Raw genomic sequence first — 20,986 nt, 5'->3', positions numbered from 1 at the left:
ATACAGTGGTAGGAATATGGCACTAAGAAGCCTTTGTGAACTTGTGCCAATCTCTGTATTAGTTTTTGTATTTGTAAAATAGTAATGGTAAAAAATCCCCTACATTCAACTGATTGCCGAATCCTGTACGATTAAGTCCTCACTTAACAACATCTATAGGTTCTTTGACTTTAAGCGCAGCAACTTATAAGGAAACCAGTTTACCGTAGGCTAATTGATATAAACAACAGTTAAGTTCTTACAACGTTGTAACAAATGGCTGAATGAAATGATGTTATTCCAGGACCTGCTGTGTTGAGCACCTCACAAGCTTTTTAGGATAAGGTTTCTGAAAGGTATTTTATAAAGCTTAAAGAAGATGTACATGCCCATGTATGGAGTGGCATTAACCCGTCCCAAAACTTTTATTTTAAACAAATCTTTTATTTTAGGACAGTTTTAGATTTACAGAAACATTGCTAAGATAGTACAGAGTTCCCATATACGTATACCTCATATACCGTGTTTCCCCGAAAATAAGACCTGGCCGGACAATCAGCTTCAATGCGTCTTTTGGAGCAAAAATTAATATAAGATGCGGCCTTATTTTAATATAAGACCGGGTAAAATATAATATAACATAATATAATATTGTATAATATAATATACCGGGTCTTATATTTTTGCTGCAAAAGATGCATTAGAGCTGATGGTCCGGCTAAGTCTTATTTTCGGGGAAACACAGTATTTTGTACTCAGTTTTCCCTATTATTAACATCTTAGTATGGCACATTTGTTACCATACTAATGAAGCAGTATTGATAAATTACTATTCACTTAAGTCTGTACCTTTATTCAGATAGCCTTAATATTCCCCTAATGTCCTTTTTCTGTTCCAGGATCCCATACAGAATACTACATTACATTTAGTTGTCATGTCTCTTTAGACCTTCTTGGCTGTGACAGTTTCTAAAAACTTTTCAAGTACAACAATTTGTTTAATGTTATAATTGTCATTAATTTTGGGTCTAATTTAATAAATATTTCCATTTACCCTAAGTATCTATGTATGCTCTATAGCACAGCGGGACCCTGGGTCTAATTTTTTTTTTAAGGAGGGCGCAGCTCACCGTTGCCTGTGCGGGGATTGAACCGGCAGCCTTGGTGTTATTAGCATCGTGCTCTAACCAACTGAGCTAACTGGCTACCCTATAAATATTTAATCTTTTTAAAGCAAACAGTTTGACTTGTACATTTGTGTTTGTGACATTGTTAGGTACACTTATGACTTATTTGATATGAAAGCCTTTATTAGGAGCATGAATCTGAAATTTAATGTTGTTCCTATAGGAAAAAACAGATTTGCTTTAAATGATCTAGTTCAGGGAAAACCAAGGACTGCTCACTTATTTTGGTTAAAGAAAGAGGCAGAGTTTATGTTCTTTGACCACCTTAATGGCCAACAAATATAGTTCTAACTCCTCTTTCTTTGAGGAAAGAGCTATTTAATCTTTGAGGCAGTTGCCTCCAAATATCCATTGTCTTTGATCTTCTCAATCAACTTTCCCCTTTGTTAAATCCTATATATACCACTCTACTAGCTGCACATAGAGTAAATCATAGCGAATAAGTCCTGTGCCCCATAAAGTCACCCTTGTACCCTTCTGCTTCCGCAGCGCTCCCACACTCCTCCACGGCACCTGGCTAAGAGCAAGGCCACTCCCACTTGGAAGTCTTGCCTAACGCTTCTAGTCTGGACTCCCTCAGCTTTTCGTTTACACCTCTGTCATGGCATTTATCTTACTGTAATCGTTGTTTACCTGTCTCCTCCTTTATGAGGCATATTCCTTAAGTCCAGGTATTCCTTTCTTTTTTTTTTTTAATTGAAATTTATTGGGGTGACAATTATTAGTAAAGTTACATAGGTTTCAGTGTATAAGTCCAGGTATTCTTTCTTCACTATATGTCCTGTGCCAGAATAGTTCCTAGTAGATGGCAGAAAATTAGTGAATATTATATATTGGTTTAGACTAACGTCCTTTAATGTAAATAAAAAGAGAAGAGGTTGGTTCATACAAGACGATTATTTTTTTTAAGTTAACCACTGTAAAGACACGGTACTTCTACATCCTTGCTCTTGCCCCCTAATTTTTTCAATCTTTTTAAGGTGATTTGCACTGTTCACAAATTATGCCCATAAAGGGTGGTTTTGTAAAAGACTTTCCTCCAGATATTTTCTTAGACTGAATTTATAGGGAGAACTTTAATCTTATACGTAGGTATGTTACTGAATCCAGTAGTCTTATCACTGGAGAGGAAACCTGCTGCTAACTATGTCTTTATAATGTCTTAGAACATTGTGTCTCCCTTTATGAAAATGTATTACTAAAAATAAGTAGTACAAATATAAAAGTGGATATTGTTAAATGTTAAGGCTACATTGTTAACAAAGTGAAAGAAAGCCCTACCTTTCTGTTACATTTTTTAGAGACAATCATTGTTATCAATTTTACAATTTTGTAGTAAAGTGTAAAATGAAAGCAATGCTTTAGGAATGAAAAATGCTTTAGAAATATATGGGTTTACGCAAATTACTGGCATTCTCTTTTTGTTGCTTACTGTTTTTTGTTTTTTTTTTAATGGGGAATATTGGGGAACAGTGTATTTCTCCAGGGCCCATCAGCTCCAAGTCATTGTCCTTCAATCTATTTGTGGAGGGCGCAGTTCAGCTTCAAGTCCAGTTGCCATTTTCAATCTTTAGTTGCAGGGGGCGCAGCCCACCATCCCATGTGGGAATTGAACTGGCAACTTTGTTGTTGAGAGCTCACAGCTCTAACCAACTCAGCCATCCGCCTGCCCCTCCGGCAGCTCAATGGCAGCTCATTGCCTTAAATCTAGTTGTGGAGGGTGCAGCTCACTGGCCCATGTGGGAATCGAACCAGCAACCCTGTTGTTTAGAGCTCACGCTCTAACCAGCTGAGCCACCTGGCTGCCGCTTTGTTTACTTTTTTAAAACTATGTAGACTTTATTTTTTAGAGCAGTTTTAGATTCACATCAAAGTTAAGCTGAAAGTAGAGAGTTCCCATATATCCATTTTCTCCTTCACACACATAACCTCCCCACCATCAACATTTCACACCAGAGTGGCACATTTGTTACAAGAGACAACCAGCACTGACATTATCATTATCAACCCAGGTTCTAGTTTACATTAGGGTTCACTCTTGGTGTAGTTCTGTGTGTTTTGACAAATGGAGTATACTGACATGTATCCACCAATATAGTATCATACAGAATAACTTCACTGCTCTAAAAATCTCCTGTATTCGCCACCACCCCCACTCCTCCTATGCTGGCAACCACTGGTGTTTTTTTTTCCCAGTTCCATAGCTTTGCCTTTTCCAGTATGTTATATATTTGGAATTATACAGTATGTTACCTTTTCATTTTGGCTTTCACATGGAGGAACCAATGTCTTTTTGTGGCTTGATAGCTCATTTCTTTGTAGTGCTGAATAATACTCCATTGTATGGATGTACCACAGTTAATCTATTCATCTATTGAAAGACATCTCAGTTGCTTCCAAGTTTTAGCAATTATGAATAAAGCTGCTGTAAACATTGTGTGCAGGTGTAGACATTAAGTTTTTAACACATTTGGGTAAATACCAAGGAATGCAGTTGCTTGGTCAGATGGTAAGAGTATGTTTAGTTTTGTAAGAAACTCCCCAAACTGTTTTCCAAAGTGGCTATACTATTTTGCCTTCCCACCAGCAATGAATGAGAGTCCCTGTTGCGCCCACATCCTTCTCAGCATTTGGCATTGTCAGTGTTTTGGAGTTTAGCCATTTTAATATGGTAGTGGTATTTTGTTTTAATTTGCAATTCCCTGATGATATATGGTGTTGAGCATCTTTTCACATACTGATTTGCCATCTATATATCTTTGGCGAAGTGTCATTTCAAATCTTTGTCCAATTTTTAATTTTAAAAAGGTTTTATATATATGTGTGTGTGTGTGTGTGTGTGTGTGTGTGTGTGTGTGTGTATATGTTTTTGGTTTTTTTGGATAATAGCCCTTTATCAGATGTGTCTTTTGCAAATATTTTCTCCCAGTCTGTTGCTTGTCTTCTCATTCTCTTGACAGTGTCTTTCACAAAACAGAAGTTTTAAATTTTAATAAAGTCCAGTTTGTCAGTTATTTCTTTCATGGATCATACCTGTGGTGCTGATCTAAAAAGTCATCACCAAACCCAAAGTCACCTAGTTTTTTTGTTTGCTTTTTAGTTGGTTTTCATGTCATTGGATTAAGGCTACATTTATTTTGGTGGTAGGTGAAATATATTTTATGCTTCACCACCAAAGATTATGCTCGTTATGGTTCACATTTTGCTTTTGTGGGAATTGATGGCATTTATGTTTTTATATTGACAAATTTTAAATTAGTCAATTAACCCTTTTCTGTAGGGTAAATTTAATTCAGTTTAAATCTGCAAATTCCTGGAATTTTAGACCAAGAAATGACATAAGAGAGTTCCTAGTTCAAGTTCTGCATTTTATAAATGAATACACAATGGATGAGAAATATAATATGATTTGTATGAGGTCATACAGCAAAATAGCAATAAAAACAGTACCTAGAATTGGTGATAACTGGTTTAAAGAACTGAGATGGAAGATATATTGATAATTTTTCTTACATGAAAAGTACTTTTTTGTTGGTAGATGTTTCTTATTGTGGTGGTGGCTATACTATGATACATTTTGTTAAAACTTGAACTATGCACCAGAATGAGTGAATTTCACTGTATCTTATTTATACTTTATTTTTAATGAAAAAAGGAGGGAAAAGTCAGTATTTGTATATCTCCCCCCCAAAAAAAATATTTTTTAAGCATTGCAAAAGTTTAAATCATGTCTCAAAACACATTATAGTGGTGGTTACAGGAATCTCTGTGTTAAAATTCATAGAACTGCATATCAAAATAAAAGTCAGTATTACTGTATGATAGATTTTTAAATAAAATAAAAAGCACGCATAGACAACTCTAGAAACACATAAGAAGCTGGTATTAGAAGTTAACTCTTAGAGAATTGAGTGCCTAAGAGACAAGTAAGTGTTCGTGCTTTTATTATATCATCTTTGATATTGATAATCTTTGGGACGATTCTCTTTTGATTTAAAACATGGTTGTCCTAAATTAAATACTTTATAAAGCCTTAATTAAAAAGTAGTACCCAACTGGTGGTAGGATGAGGTTTTTTTTAAATTAAATCATACAGAGCTGTAGGGTAAAAGAGAATTATGAGATTTGATTGGTATTGGTGTTCTATATTATTGTGAAGTTTAAGTTCATCTAAGTATTTGAATGTTTATTATTTAGGAATTTAGAAGTACTTGAAATTAATACCTTTTAAGTAACTGCTAATCTTTCAGATGTTGCAGTAGAAGTTAAAATGCCAAGAGGCAGGTGTTATTTTAAAGAGATCACTTAACAAAATATTGGAGGTTAAATTAAGACAGACTTTCAGGATCCATAGCAGTTTTTTCACTTTTTAGTATTTGTTGATGATTGCTTTTCCTTGGTCTTGGAATACCTACTCTTCAATCCTATTCCATTTTTAAGATTTGCTTTTTTTGTCTTTGAAAAACATGTTCCTGTTATTCCTTTCATCTTTTGGGAAGACTACCATACAGTTTTATTTTTATTATTTTTATAGTGGTAAAATATACATAACACGAAATTTACCATTTTAACTATTTTAAAGTGTACAGTTCAGTGGCATTAAGTACATTGATAATATTTCATGACCTTTATCACCTCCACTATCTAGTTCCGGAACTCTCTCCTCACTACCACACAATTTTAGCCCCTAATTATTCAGCTACCATATTAAATTTTTAGGGTTGTAAGAGGTAAACAAGACTCAGTTCTTGTCCTTGATGACTTTGCAGTCTGGTCAGAGAAACAGTAAACATGTATTTATGATACAGTGTAGCAAATTATATGTTAGGTCTCTCTATTGTTAAGTTTTATTTATTCAACTAAAAGTTTACCTTGAGAAAACAAAGTATCTTTTTGTTAGATTAACAATCAAGTTGTCTAGCATTCCACAAACTGAATTAGTTTAGGCTAGACTGAAGTCTTTAGTCTTTTCACTTAGATCAATTCAGGACTCACAAATCCTCATGCCTTCTACTTTGTAACAAGAAGGGAACCAGAGAAATTGATACTCTGATTTAAAACCAAATTACTAGCTCTTCTTTCTAATGGAGAAGAGAGATCAGAGAAAACCATGATAGAGAACATTCTAGTTGCAGTGACAGCTTGCCTGATTATGGTCAAATATGGCATTATACAGGCATGTTTATCTCTCTTGGCAGATCATTTGAGGAATAGCTGCATTTGGGATACTGTGTCAAAAGATTGTGTTTTTGAATTCCTTGAAACTTAGAGGAGTTAGCTCTTGATAATTTAAAGTTGAATATTTTAGCAGTTTTAGTTAAAAGCAATGTTACCAACATTGGACAGTATTATATAGATTTCATTTGCATTCTCCTATTACTATAACTTATTTTCTTTGGTACAGGATTGTTTATGAAAAGTAAAACAATACGCCCTTTGTAAGTCTTCCTAATGTAGTCAGTCTAAGAAAGTTGAAAACTCAAATGGTTGGTAATATTTTAGTTAGCAATTTCAATGCTAGTCATAGGAAGTAGAGATCATATTACTAGACCTAGACTTCTAATTGTTTTAGATTTCTAAAAAGTCTATATTTGTGGCACAGTTTGATTGTCTGCTTACTATAAAAGAATGAAAAGTTAAAAATAACTCCCAGTTTGATTAGGTTATTGGTAATTTTGGTATTTCTTTTGAAAAAATAACTATAGTCTTATTTTTTCAGGGTAATCACTTTGATCAGTATGAAGAGGGACATTTGGAAATCGAACAAGCATCACTTGACAAGCCTATTGAATCGGTAAGATGATCAGTGCTTAATTTTGGGTCAGAGCTAGTTAGTTAGGTAGCGTTCGTGTGACATTTGATGTGAATGAAGTTAAACTTATTAATAACATAGTACAGTTTAGAGCTGTTTTCTTGCATGCCTGACAGTAATCAAATAGAATTTGGGATATAATCTAATATTTAATATGTTGGGATATCAGTCTGAAAAATCTAGGAACAATTTAGAATTTTCATGGAAAAATATCATTTTGGCCCATACTGATATTCTATTAAAGATAGCAAGTTAAAAGTTTAGTGTTTTTGTAAATTGAACAAAGGAGTAAAATGTATTTTGATCCTTTAAAAGATTCACCTTTCTTGGGCAAGACAATCATGTAATGTTCCATTAGGAATAGTTAAGGACTATACACTTCATTTACCAGACTCTTGTGGAATATGACAAAATTGGTTTCTGTAACTTAAGAGATGTCTGGGTTTTGTCAAAAATTGATTCTATCTCTTTATACAGCTTAGTTTTGGATATTGATACAAATCAGTAGAACAAGGAGATTTATTTTCCTGACTTAATTTTTTTTAATCTTAATTTTTGAACATTGTTTTTATTTTGAGAAGCCCTTTATTTTCAAGTTGCAGAGTCCATTGTTAAAAATGTCTAAACTTGTCAGTATTGTCAGTATTTAATATTTGTGCTTAAGTGTACATATTTCATAAGGGTTTCAGTGAATTATTTCCACTTGAGTGAAAAATGATCAAAGGGAATCTTAATCTTTATAACAGTTAAGACGTCCCCCTTTCCCTTTAAGAAACACTAGCTGCTTCTCCTCCTTCAGGAAAAAAAGGCAATTTAGAGCACAGATATTTTAACTTTAACTTTTGTTTTCAAATCTGTAACATAGTAAAGGATCAACATATATTTATGTTCCTAATTAGGTTGGTGTTGTGTGTTTGTGTGTGTGTTTAGATGTTTACAGAAATTTACACAACTTGGGGTGTTCGACATTTTTCTTCCACAGCAGTTGGCCCATATTAGCTAAGCAGCCATGATCTGGTTTGTATTGCACGGTCTGCCTTTTTTTAATTTCTTCTCTAGGGTTTCTTTCTCCCCCACCTCCCCTTCTTATTTCTGTTCTTCTGGTCCAGTGAACACTGCATATAGTACCTTCTGTCTTAATGTGCTGGCATGATGCTAGACTTAGGCATGGCAGTAATTGATGACGCATGTGATAATGCTGCAGAGGGAGAATTCACATCTGATGTACTGAAAACCCAGTCTTGTGTTTTGACTTAAGGATAAAATGCCAAGCCCACTTTGCTCAGTTAAAAATCAGTGAAGTTTTTGCCTTGTTCTATATCATCTCGGGAACTGTCACAAGGCAGAATTTTACAATGAAATCTGTAGGCTAGCTAGATTAGTATTTTGTACTTGAAAAATAATTTCATTTTTCTATTTTAATTTAAATGTTTCTTTGGGTCAGAGTTTAAGAACAGATAGCTGTCAGAAGGCCCAAGTACCATATTCTACAAGGTACACGGTTGGTTAATATTCTTATACAGCTATAATTCTTGTCGGTACTCTGACTCAATAGTTGCAGGAAATTTAATTAGACTACATTTGCAGCCTAGTCATTATCACTATACTCAAGAAAGATTTTTTAAAAGCAGTAAATTAAATGATATTTAACATTTTTTAAGCCTTCTTTATGGCTACATTTTAAGGTTTTTAGAACATTCATTCCTTTGGCATGTGAGACTAGTAGTGTTTTTCCCTCTCACACTGTCCAGGATTTTTTCAGCACATATACAGGGAGAACGCTATCAGAAGACAGTCTGACTGAATAATTATTGTTGAGTAAATCAGTTAGTAGGAGTGGAATTGAGAAATGCCTTATTTATCAAATAATGTCTTCTCCACTTAAAAATAGCAAATGATACAGCACTCAGACTGGATATTTAATTTTTAATAAATAAGTGTATGTTCATATATATATATATATTAATAAATTATACTTCTAATATAAATTCACTCCCGAAATACATAAATATGTGCATTATTTGTGTTGTGGTAATTTAGGTGTGAGGAAGAGGAGCTTCATAGTCTATATTATGTTAGAAGTGGGACACAAAATATAGGAGGGATTTTATTTCTGTTACCAAACCATTTGGGTATAAATTTGAAGTTTTTAAAGAAACTCCTAAAATGATTGGCATTAATGTAGACAGTGTGGTTACCCCCCTGCCCGCCAAAAAAGAAGTGCTTTATAACCTAAGGAATGCCCACCTAATAAGTATATATTAGTTATATGACTGACCGGCTATATTGAGCTGTCTTGGTCTTAGGGGGGAAATGGTTGCTTCTAACACACAGAAAGAGTCTCTGCTGAATTAAAATCTTTCTCTGCAGCAATATCTATTGAGAGGTGCTGACTGTTTTGCTACAGCATGCAACTCAAAAGTGGCTGGAAATATGCAGCTTTGGGAGTCTACAGATCATTGCAGGAGCTAAAGGTCTAGTCATTTTTTTTTTTAACAAAGGTAATCTGCAGCAGCTGGTAACCGTGGAATTCTCTGCACAGGTTTGTGCCAAGAATATGCCTGTGTGAAGGGTTATTGTGAGTATAGGATTAAGGTCTTTATGTTTTGTAATAGGGTAAATTTGTTGCAAACCAGCAAGATGGGAAATGAGATACAAAGATGCAATAATGCATTATGCTTTTAGTAAACTTCAGAAGCTTAGATTTGTTAGTGAGATGACACAGGTATTTCAGTTTCAGTGAGGAAATACTGAAAACATGTCAAAATCGAGCATTTGTAAAGTATTTCATAATCTTTAGTATAAAGTTTAATTTCCCCCACTTTATTTCAACCAACCAGATACCTTTCAGTAAAATTTCTGGTTAAGAATAAAACACCATTCTAAGAAAATTATGGAAGAATCACTACACAACTTGATTATATGAATTAAAGAGAAAGTGTTAACATTTTACCTTTATTACAAAAAGCTTTTTAGAACTTGAATTTTAAGTTATTGCTTTATGAGATTTTTAGATCCCAGCTATAATAATTATGACCTCCACATACTTAAAGATAAAATATTTAAAAAACAAATAAAACTTAACCTAAAGCCATAGGTAGCTCAGTCAAGGATTCCACCATAGTTGCAAGAAGAGGTTGATGTGATTTAGGTAGGATATGTGGTCCTTTATGACCTTTACCATAGAAAGAAGATGAGAAATCAGGCAGGAGAGTGATTATAAGCTATACATAAGTCAAAATGCCTGCATCATAAACTTTAAATATGCTGTCATTGTTGCAGTTGGAAGTAAAACTACCCATCAATCATTAGTTGGCCTTTGTTCTACCTGACTGATTAAAATCCAATCTTTATAGTTGTCAGGTTGACTGAGCAGGTTTTAAAAATTAATGTAAGTTTTCAAACTCCTGTGGCTGATGTTTACTTTGCTCATCTAGAGATTTAGAAGTGTATGTGTAATTGGGTTTTGTCCTGTTACATATCTGTTTAGATCTGTGGACTCCACTAGTTCCAAACTGTAACTCTGTAAGACTGCTGATTTGACATTTAGCAGTGACCATATGTGGACTGCACTATAAATAATGTGCTTCTTGGAGCTGAATGGTGTAGCATTACTATATGGCTTTTCTCTCTAGTCTTCATTGTGTCATCTGTAGTAAGCTATAGATTTTTCGTTTGGGGAATTTTTACAACTTGTTTGCATGGGTTCACCTTAGTAGCATTTGGTTTTTGCTTATAGAGTCTATAATACACAATCAGCAAAGCTTACAATCCACTCAAGAGACTTAACCATTTTTGTCACTGTTGACTATGAGCTAAATGGTATAAATTGAATGTGGCTGTCAACTAAAAAAATATTCAATGTGGAATTAATATTCATCCAGTCCTTGACATAATTGTAGGATAGTTTTCTCTTGAGGCTTGGCAGACTCCCTCCCATTACACAGATTGGTGGTGCTGTTGCCAAAATGATCATTGTTACTGTGAATGATACACAGCTTTATGGAGCAGAGAACAGGTCCAGGGAAAGTTTTCTACTTGATAATAAATACAAATGTTGAGGAATGACTGAAACAGTAATGTTTTGGGTTTGTTTTTTTTTGCTGGTATTGTGTTTTCAGCATATTGATAGTTGTTTATAATATACCTTTTTGCTTTCAAAGATCTTACTTAAAAATGATATCCTCACACATATAATAGAGGGGAACAAAGGATAAAGATGTAGCATTTTTATTATACATTTAAGTTTAGAAATGGGGGAGGGAGGAGTAAAAGCCAGCTGAGGTAATCTAGGTTTAAAAAGTTTGGGTTCATCTCAGCTTCATGGTTTAACCAGAATTAAGAACTTGATGCCTAACCAAAGAAAATGCCACGCTGCCACCATTTTGGAGTCTTGATCACAGAGAATAACAACTAGATTATGAGAACTCTTTATGAATCATGTGGAAAACCAGCCTTTTGCCTACCTCCCGTGAGCAAAGTTCAGTTGCTTTATTGATTATTTTAAAATTAGTATTTCCCTGCAGTTCTTCATTGTGCATTTAAATTATAAACAGGCTGTTAGGCTGTCATGCCCCTTTGTTAGTCATAAACCAGACTTAAAAAAGAAATAATTTTCTATTTATTTTTGATTCTTTGAGATTATAATTAAACCACAAATTACATATTTTATTTAAAAATTAAAAAACTAAAAGATTTTAGTCACTATTATAATGACTGAAATAGTAAATTGTTAGAAGTAAAGGTAGTCCTCATTGCCCTTGTTATATCTAGATTGCCTGTTTGGACAGTAAACTGCTTGCTTACTCCTTACAGTTATAAATAACATCCGTGGGAATAATTGGCAAAGTCACAACCCTAAACAGAGGGAATAGATTAATTACTTCCACAGACTGGCCATTGGGTCTCTTGTTCTTTCACAGTGAAAGTTCAATGAACGTTTTGGTCATTTCAGAGGTAGACAAGTCTGCTTTGTTTTACTTTGTCATAAGGTAGTTTGGTGTGCATTTCTTGTGTTACCCATCATCCTTAAACCCACTGGATTTTTGATGAATGTTTATAAAACTTTTTTTTTTCTTTTTTTGGTAGGAAAAGGGACCATACTGAATGCTAGCCCTTTCTGCAGAGTCACAGAGCTGCCTTTTTTCCTCCAAAAGCAGGTAGTCTGGAATGATAGGAAAGGTCCAGATTTTCTGTATTAGTCATTCGCTTAATCTAGGAGATTGGTGAGGGGAAGACATTCTGGGATATATGTCTCTTGTTTCTGTTGCCTGTGTTATAATCACAAGGACATAGAGTAGCGTGTGTTAATAATTTTAACATAGTTCCTGACATTTCATTCCCTGTTCATACTTGGGAACGTAGATTTAATTAAAGAACAGTTTTCACCTCAAGTTTTAGAAGAGAAGTGCCACTGCCATTTCGTATCAGTAGCTTTTTTGAGAAGGTGACAGCCATCTTGAGTGGTTTTGTAAAAGTGGTGCTAATGTGTATAACCCTAAATTTTTCTTTTTTCTCCCTTTCCCTTTAACATTTGCTTTTCCTTTCACTGTTGTCAGCCACAACACGCTGCTCTTGAACCTCTCAGCTGGTCTTGACTCGTGAATTTACTTATGCTTTCACTCTTTAATAAATACATTAATTGCAAGCAGTGAATTGAAAACAAGACAAAAAAAAAAAAAAAACGACCATTAGTGAATGGACAGTTTCTTACTTTGTGTTACATTTAACTGTTCTTTTGACAGCCCAGTTTTTAAAGCCAGGTTCGTATGGAAATGCTTTCACTCCACTTGCACTGCTTTTGGAAATAGCATACTGCTTCATCTGTCTGTTTATTTTAGTGCATTCATAATATAACACAGTCAGCATAATGTCTCATCTCCACTTAGCCAAAGATTGAGTTTTCTTTAAAAAAAAAAAAAGGGGGCAGCAATTTTTGTCAGCATGGTTTAATACCCTAAATCTCGGTGCCAAGTATAGTTATAACATTAGTCTATTAAAACATTAAACAATAATTTAATCAATCATATAATCTTAGAGTTATTCTGCTATCTTTGTCCTTTCCATAGTTATTCAGTTGTAGGAGTTATGATATAAAATAAGGATTTTATGTACAGGTAAGTTCATTTTCATAGTATAATAAAGGCCTCTTTACCTTTTCATTTTTTGTTAACATTACTTGTATTGAGATTTTTGTTTATTTATTTTTTTTTACAGTAAGTTTATTTATAAATACTTAGGCACTCAGTACTGGTTAAGGGGATGCTTTTCCTGACAGTTCATTTGGAAGGAGAGAAGGGAAGAAGAGGCAACATTGTTGGGTTAAGTATTTATGATGTTTAATAATGTGGAAGTCATCACCTGGGATTACATATAACCTTAGCATTTTCTAATTCTTTCAGTTCCTAGCAAAAAATAATTTCTACTGACCTTTTGTGCACCATAATGATTTTGTATATATATGTTTAAAACAGTAGTGTCCTTTGTTTTAGAAAAAAGTTTTTCACTATCTTTTGCCTTATTTTTGTTTTTAAAAAAGTATCCTCATCTCCCCCCTCCATCAATGAAATAATCAGCTGCTCAGCCCAGTTTTCCAGTTTGCATGCTGTCATAAACTTGTAGAAGGAAATTGTCCTTTGTTTTTTTTGTTTGTTTGTTTGTTTTTAAAAAACAGCATCGGAGAGAGAGGCTTAATCTTCCTCTTCTAACTTATGTCAAAGAAGATAACAGTAAAATAATTTTTTTCTTTCCTCTATAACTCCAAAGAGCATTTTATCATTGATATGGAGCTAGAAGATAAAAAGCAGTTTAATAGGAGATGTTTAATTTCAATACAGAGATTTATGGTTTTGTTAGCTTTATAAATTGATTTCAGGAACTAAGATTATTTTCAAATGGTGATACCAGATTAATAATACAAATTACACTTTAATACCTATAGATCACTTTGTGTTTATAGTTTTTAAATGTCTTCCTTTGCATAAGTAGTGTCATTTTACCTGATACAGTTAATGGTTATTTAGTGTTGTCTCCATACTGGACAGTATTTCTAAAAAGCAAAGAATTGGACAAAGGTCTGCAGACGTTTCTAAGATCTTGAATCCATACACAAAAGCTGACATTTAATTGTTGTTTCTGGTGTCTTTTCATACAATTTACATTGAAATATCTTTTCTAGTGTGCTCCTAGGAAGATGAGACATTATGTTTATTGTTTTTTTTTCCCCCTACATGCACTAATGGTTCTTTACTGTTAACTTATTGCTAGGCCTGTTTCATTCTAACATTTTAGCATTTTTGTTAGATTACATGTTGAAATGCATCACTCAGTCTGTGCTTGAGCTCATTTTATTTTTCTGTTTAATCAATTTAATTTCTTGTTTTACTAACCTCACTGTTTTTTCAGTTTAATATTGGCTGCATGCTAGTTAAATATTTATAATTTTTTATATATATATATAAAAACCAATCAAGTCTAGCCTGGATTTTGCTCTGATTGTGTTTTCATTTCTAGTGGTGGGGCAGTCTTACACTTACAACTTACTTTGTATCATGAAAGCCTGACACAAAAAAAATAACTAAACACAACATAGATTTTCTTTAAAAAAATCTTAAAGTGGTGCTGTCTAGGTGGTGGATATGATTGTATAAGTACCTTGATTTTATGCCTTTTTTAATGTTAGTTTTAAACTTCATAAATGTATTCTTCCCTCTTTTCCCCTTCCCCTTTTTCTCCTTTTTAAAATGTTATGTATAAAAGTTGCCCAGCACACCATCAGAAAGGACCCTTACCCCCTATGTTCCATATAAAATACTAGTCAGCATTTCTTTTACATGAATGCCCCTTTTGTTGGGCACATTTACCCTACTATTAGCACCTTTTTTGCATGCATATATGTAGAATTATCTCTTGCTCATCACCTGTTTTAAATGTCACTAGGAAGGGAAGAATATATTATTGGAATATTTTTGGTTTGTCTCTCTGTTCTGTCTGTTAGGATAATATTGGACATCGCTTACTCCAGAAACATGGGTGGAAGCTGGGCCAGGGATTGGGAAAATCTCTTCAAGGTAAGTTTTTTAAATGTATCAAACAAGAAAAAAAGAAAGAAAGAAAACAATGGTTTCTGATGCAGATCTTGTGCCTGAATGTATTTGTTGTCTTTTAAAAGAAGTGTTTGGGTTCTTTTCCCCCTTCTCCCCCCCTACTCCAGGGCAGTCTTGTTTTTCCTATAACTGTATTTTAACTTACTATTAAGCTAATAATTTGTAAGAGTAAGCTGCTGTGTCATGAATACTTTCTAATCAAACATATTGTGTATGGCTCAACCTGTTCTAAATTGTTTTGATGGAAGTGATGGGTAGATGGAGTAAAAGAAATACATAGTATCAGGGTGTGCTTTGTATCATTTAGTGATGTACTGTGGCTTTGGTATTATAAAGGTAACCATTCAGTAGCAGAGTTTAACTCTCCCCGCCCCATATTCTCCTTGAAGCTGGTTATTGCCTTGGCTCTTTTTCTCTGCAATCAGAATCCATGTAGTAGTAGAGAGAAAAATTAACCCATATGAAACATAAAATGGAAGCAGAGGTTTCCTGTGGCTCTGAGCAGAGAAGCCATTTCTCAGTTTCAGGTCATGGGCTGGAAAATGTATGACTTAAAGTTTTCATTGCATTAATTTTTCCCTTTATACTAATCATTTGGATAAAAACAAAATGCTAATTATTTCTGCTTCCAAGTTCTTGCTAGTTGGAAACCAATCAACTCCATTCATTTTTTAGCTCCCTCACATTCAAGAGCTACTCATTCTTTGCAGATGTCAACACTATCCTAGAAATGATGAGAATCATTGTATTTTTACATCAGGTCATAGAGGACCTCATTTATAAAGGGATCTTTGGGGAGAGGTGTGCTACTGTTGACTCTTTGCATTTTCGAAATGGATTTCCATAATTTGAATGGGAAGTCTTAATTTCAGGTGTGTGTGTGTCTGTTAAGGGATACAAGAGGACAGGGCATGAAGCAAGAGGTTTCAGCCTTTAAAACTTGCTTTTTAAGTTATACTTCTACAATTTCTATTCAGTGGTGACACAAAGGAGATGTTTAATAAATATATTTCAAATTATTATCTATTAGTAAGCATTAACGTATTTTGGGGGGAGACAGAAAGATTTGATTATCATTAAACTTGTTTTCCCAGTGGCACAAGAACTCATTGCAAACAACTCAAAAAATACAATAAAGAGCCATTTGTATGGCATAGACTACAGGTTTTTGTAATAGTCTGAGACAGAGGGTGATCAGGACTGAAATAGAAATGACTTCTTGACAGAATCTCTCCGAGTGGTTTGATTATAAGTGTTGGGTTGAATTGAATGGAGGTGATTGCTCAAAAGGAAGTCTGAAGACTGGGTTTGGTCTTTCCCTGCTATTTGAAACATCCTTTTCTATTCAGAGATGCCTGGGAGCATTGTGAGTTGTTACCCTCTTAGTTCAGGCACACAAGGGAGTAGTAGAATTTGGGGGCACGTCCACAGGGCTAGCAAATCTGTTTGAATCCCAGAATTTTTCATTATAAGCATCAGAACAACTAGAATCTGCAGAATACTTTAGAATTTTGGTTCTCTTTAAACTTTGAGCTCTTTGAAAAGAGGAATTGGGTTTTTATCCATATTTTACCTCCATCTCCATGGTAACAGGTATATAATAAGCACTCAGTAACTTCATTATTCATTTAAAATCCAAGGGAAGTTTGAAGCCCATCTTTTTTTTTTAACTGTGATAAAAAACACAACTTAAAATTACCATCTTAGCCAGTTCAAAGTATACAGCTTAGTAGTGTTAAATTCACATTGTTGTGCAAAGCCCATCTGTATTGAATGGCTAGTACAGTGTCTTCACACTTCAAGAAGGATGGAACTATATTCTATTGCTAACATTAAGGGCTGAGTTTAATTGTCTTATAAATGGCATTGTGCTTTCTCTTACATTATTCTTTCTTTAATACCCACACGATTTGACCTAGAATTTAGCCACATTTATGGCATATTGAGGTAACTCATGATAGATTTTATTCCTTGTAACAAACCTTTGCCATAAAATAATCATTGAAGAAAGCCCTGTTGCGCTAGGAAAATAATAATGCCACCTTAGTGTGGCATAGACTAATCACCACATAGAATTTCTAGGCTCACGGCTTTGTAAATTCTTTGTACTTAACTAGTTTACTGTCAACTTTCAGTTCTCCTTTTTATTTGACTTCAGGGCTCTAACATTTTTAACATTTAAACTTGATCTCTTTGGGATTTTTTTGGTTAATATTTAAAATTATTTTGACCCAATGCAAGGTTTTTATAGAGTGCCAGTTCTTGGAGCTACAGTGCAGATATCTTGTCACAGGATAGATTGGGGCATAGGGCATGCTGGCTCTAGAACGAAATTATCTGTGGCAGGATAGAAAATTGTATTTTGTAAAGTGAGTTTGTTTTTGTACTTGAATTTTCCTTATTATTCAGCTTTTGTTCTCCCTTAGTATTTATTAAAATATTTCAAAAGTTAAAAAATAAGAGTTTATATTGTGTGTGGAGGATAAGTGATTGCTAGTATTAAAAAAAACCTGTAGAAAATATATATTGACAAAGTGTCTGAAGGAAACAAAACAAAGAAAGGCCTGTTGATAAGAAATATTAAGGATAATTGCTTATTGTAGAAGCAGAGGATGTGTTTTATTTGAAATAGAGAGGCAGTGAACGACAGTTGTATTTTGTGGCAATTGGACTGGATTTGGTTCTTGAAATTGTTTTATAACTTTCTGGTGGCTTTGAAAAGGAATGGAATGTAGCTCAAAATCTGCCACGTTTAGTCAGTAATAGTTGTAGCCCAGAAGTGAGCCTAAACTTCCTTTGTTATATTGTCTAAGAGCTACTTGATGATTTGGCTGATTTTTTTTGGGTCACAAACAAAAGTTCAGCCCCTGAGACAAAGGAATGGTGTCTGATACTGTTTCATATCTTACTCTGTCTGTAAGGTACAATCAATAAGACAATCAACAAATATTTATTGAGCTAATAATATATTCATTCTGGGTATACTGGCTGTGAGTATCGTAAGCCATGGACAAATAGATAAGACATTGTTCCTGTCCTTTAGGATTATTTTCTAGTCTCCCAAGTCTTTTTTTCTTTTTTTTTTTAAATTGGGGAATATTGGGGAACAGTGTTTCTCCAGGACCCATCAGCTCCAAGTTGTCCTTCAATCTAGTTGTGGAGGGCGCAGCTCAGCTCCAAGTCCAGTCATCGTTTTCAATCTTAGTTGCAGGGGACGCAGCCCACCATCCCATACGGGAATCAAACCAGCAACCCTGTTGTTCAGAGCGCACGCTCTAACCAACTGAGCCATCCAGCTGCCCCATTTAGTCTCCCAAGCCTTGCTTTTGTTTAACTACTATTGACCTTTGAAGGTTTCTTGAGGCCAGAAACCATGTTTTATACTTTTATGTATTTCCTTCCATGCTTTGAGTTAAGTATGTGATCATTCTGAATATTTGACAAATTGCTTCAAGTTCCTTTAGAGTAGGGATTCTCATTTATTTTTGTGTAAAAGTACTTGGTGTAGGGTATGAAGGCACTGTGAGCAGCGTTGGGTAACAAAATCTAGGTTTGAGTTTGGTTCTGCCATGTAAGTAAAGGGACAAGTTGCCATCACTGAATTATTCTTAGCAAACGGGAATTAAAATCTCCACCCATCTTCTCAGAGTAGTTATTAGGATGGAGTAAATTAATGTAAGTGAAATCACTTTATAAAAACTGTAAAATGCTTTATAAATGCTTACTGTTGTTGACACCTTTATCGTATAGTGTATGTTTAGATATTTTAAATGAATTGGAGATAATGCATCTTTAGGTCTTAATCAGAAACATAAGTGTCATAAAAATCATAAAATAGAGAAGCCACTGTCTTGCTACTCTCTATTTCCCAGAATTTATAACATTAGTAGCCAATATGCTTAATAAGAGCTAGACATCTGATATCCGGATCTGTGCTTTTAATGCCATTTGCGTTTTAGTTTTAGGATCCCTAAACCGCTAATTTCTAGCTCATTAGGTACCACCACTTCTGAGCCTAACTTATGGTATATGTAAAGAGCCTCAACCACTAAATAGTGATGTTGGGACAACTGGATAGCAACCCAGATAAAAGAAGTTGGATCCCCACTGTCATACCCAAAATATATTCTTGATGAATAAAATATTTAAATGTTAAAAAATGAAATCATGACATCATTGGCATGAACAATGGGGTCATTATTCTTTTTAAAATAATCTTGGAATGAGGAAAACTTTTCTATTAACCCCAAACCCAGAAGCCATTAAAAAAAATAAATTTGACTGTATGTCATCATAAATAAAGTAAAAATAAATAACAATCTGGGGCAAATATCTGTAATGCCATTATACACAAAACAAATTTCCTTCATTTGTTTATCAGTGTGTAAAAGACAACTTAAATAGAAAAGGGGAAATGATATGAACACTTGACAGAAAAGTAATGCAAATGACCTTTAAGCATATGAAAATCTTCTCAATCCTTCTCATAATAGAAGTATGCATTAAACTATGAGATACCATTTTTCACTTGTTGGATTAGAAAAGTTAAAAAAAAAAATTAGCCTGGTCAGATTTTGGGAAAAGAGGTACTTACATCATAGCCAGTGAGAATATAAACTGGTAAACCACTGTGTAGAACAGTTTGGTTTACTTAAATATTAAAATGCATGTATCCTTGAATCTAGCAATTCTGTTTCTAATTATCCTTAACTTGTAATTAAAATACACAAAATAGTATATGACTGAGGTTATTCATTATATCACTGATAACGAAAGATGGGAAACAGTCCACCATTTTCATTGATTCTAAGACTTTTTTCATATTTTAATAAAGGTAAACTCAGATGCATCGTATTAATGGCATTATAATTGGCAGAAAAAGCTGATAACTGAAAATAAGAGTAGGTTAGGGAGGACAAGAGAAATGTAGGTCCCCCAAATCACAAAGGTATGGATAGTCAGAATGGGTTAGTTGTACTTTGAGCTGGTCGAGCCGAAGGAGCCTATAATGGCCTGTTTCCTTCTAATTAGGTGAGCCTTGCAGTATCTATACAGTTGCCAAAGGCAAGCATAAATTTTTAGTAAGATACAGATTCTATAAAATCTCTGACCTTCTTAATGGAATTTAGTTAATTTAAACAAAAGATGCAGCTAAGTTAGTAAACAAAATTAGTCAGAACTGGCAGTCTGCAATAAGAGGTCTAGGTTTTATAGCAAGACTAGAAAGGGAAAGTGATTGAGGGAGAGAAAAAGGGGAAATGGTGAGCTCAGAGGCTATATAGACTACTTGTTTCTCAGTACAGAGATCGTCACATTTAAAAAATACATCGGAAGACATTAAATATATGTTAAATTCATGGCAAAATAGCCAGAAAAGAAGTGGCAATTTTTTCAAATGAAGATTTAGAATAGGTAAGTATAAAAGGCTATTTTATCATTCTAGTACCTTTTTTACTAAGAAGAGATAGAGTGAATCAGTTACAGAAGCAGATTGGACATTATCAAGGTAGATTAATTTAAAAGAGACACTCACTGGTGAAGAATTACATGGAATTAGTTGCACATTTGTTAAACACTTAATTTTGTTCAAGAGACCATAATAAAGAGCATACATGCCATTATAAGATATTGCCCTTACTTTTGTAAAATTTGCCATTTGTTTCAGGAGATAAGGAGGAAAAACCTTAGTAAATACTATAAGGGCTCAGGAGTAATGACTAGGGAAGACTTCACAGTAAAGTCTTAAGGAGGGAGAAATAAATACGCATCCCCAATACAAGGTGATTACATTTGGCAGAATATGCATGACTGGTTGGATCAGAGAATGCCTGTAGGGCAGTGGATACCCCGCCCCCTTTTTGCTGCCTCCCCCACCCCCCCACTCCGGTTCAAGCCATTGTTTC

General features: G+C 34.2%; 1 protein-coding gene across 10 annotated transcripts in view; it reads left to right on the top strand.

The window, feature by feature from the left end:
• Positions 1-20,986, top strand: part of GPATCH8 (G-patch domain containing 8) — a 79,455-nt gene that overhangs the window by 12,475 nt on the left and 45,994 nt on the right. For 3 of the 10 annotated variants that reach the window (XM_019752268.3, XM_088802261.1, XM_074319691.2), the window contains exons 2-3: positions 6,886-6,960; positions 14,975-15,047. In XM_019752268.3, coding sequence (XP_019607827.3) covers positions 6,886-6,960; positions 14,975-15,047 — 148 coding nt within the window. Of the gene's footprint in view, positions 1-6,885; positions 6,961-7,960; positions 7,996-12,722; positions 12,741-14,974; positions 15,048-20,986 lie in introns of those variants that run through there. The other 7 variants (XM_088802262.1, XM_088802265.1, XM_088802264.1 and 4 more) reach the window with 4 other exon arrangements.

The sequence above is a fragment of the Rhinolophus sinicus genome, chromosome 12, assembly GCF_057876585.1.
Source record: "Rhinolophus sinicus isolate RSI-liver-muscle chromosome 12, RSI-T2T, whole genome shotgun sequence".
Taxonomy (NCBI): domain Eukaryota; kingdom Metazoa; phylum Chordata; class Mammalia; order Chiroptera; family Rhinolophidae; genus Rhinolophus; species Rhinolophus sinicus.
Note: the sequence above shows the minus strand (reverse complement) of the source record. Positions and strands in the feature narration are given on the sequence as shown.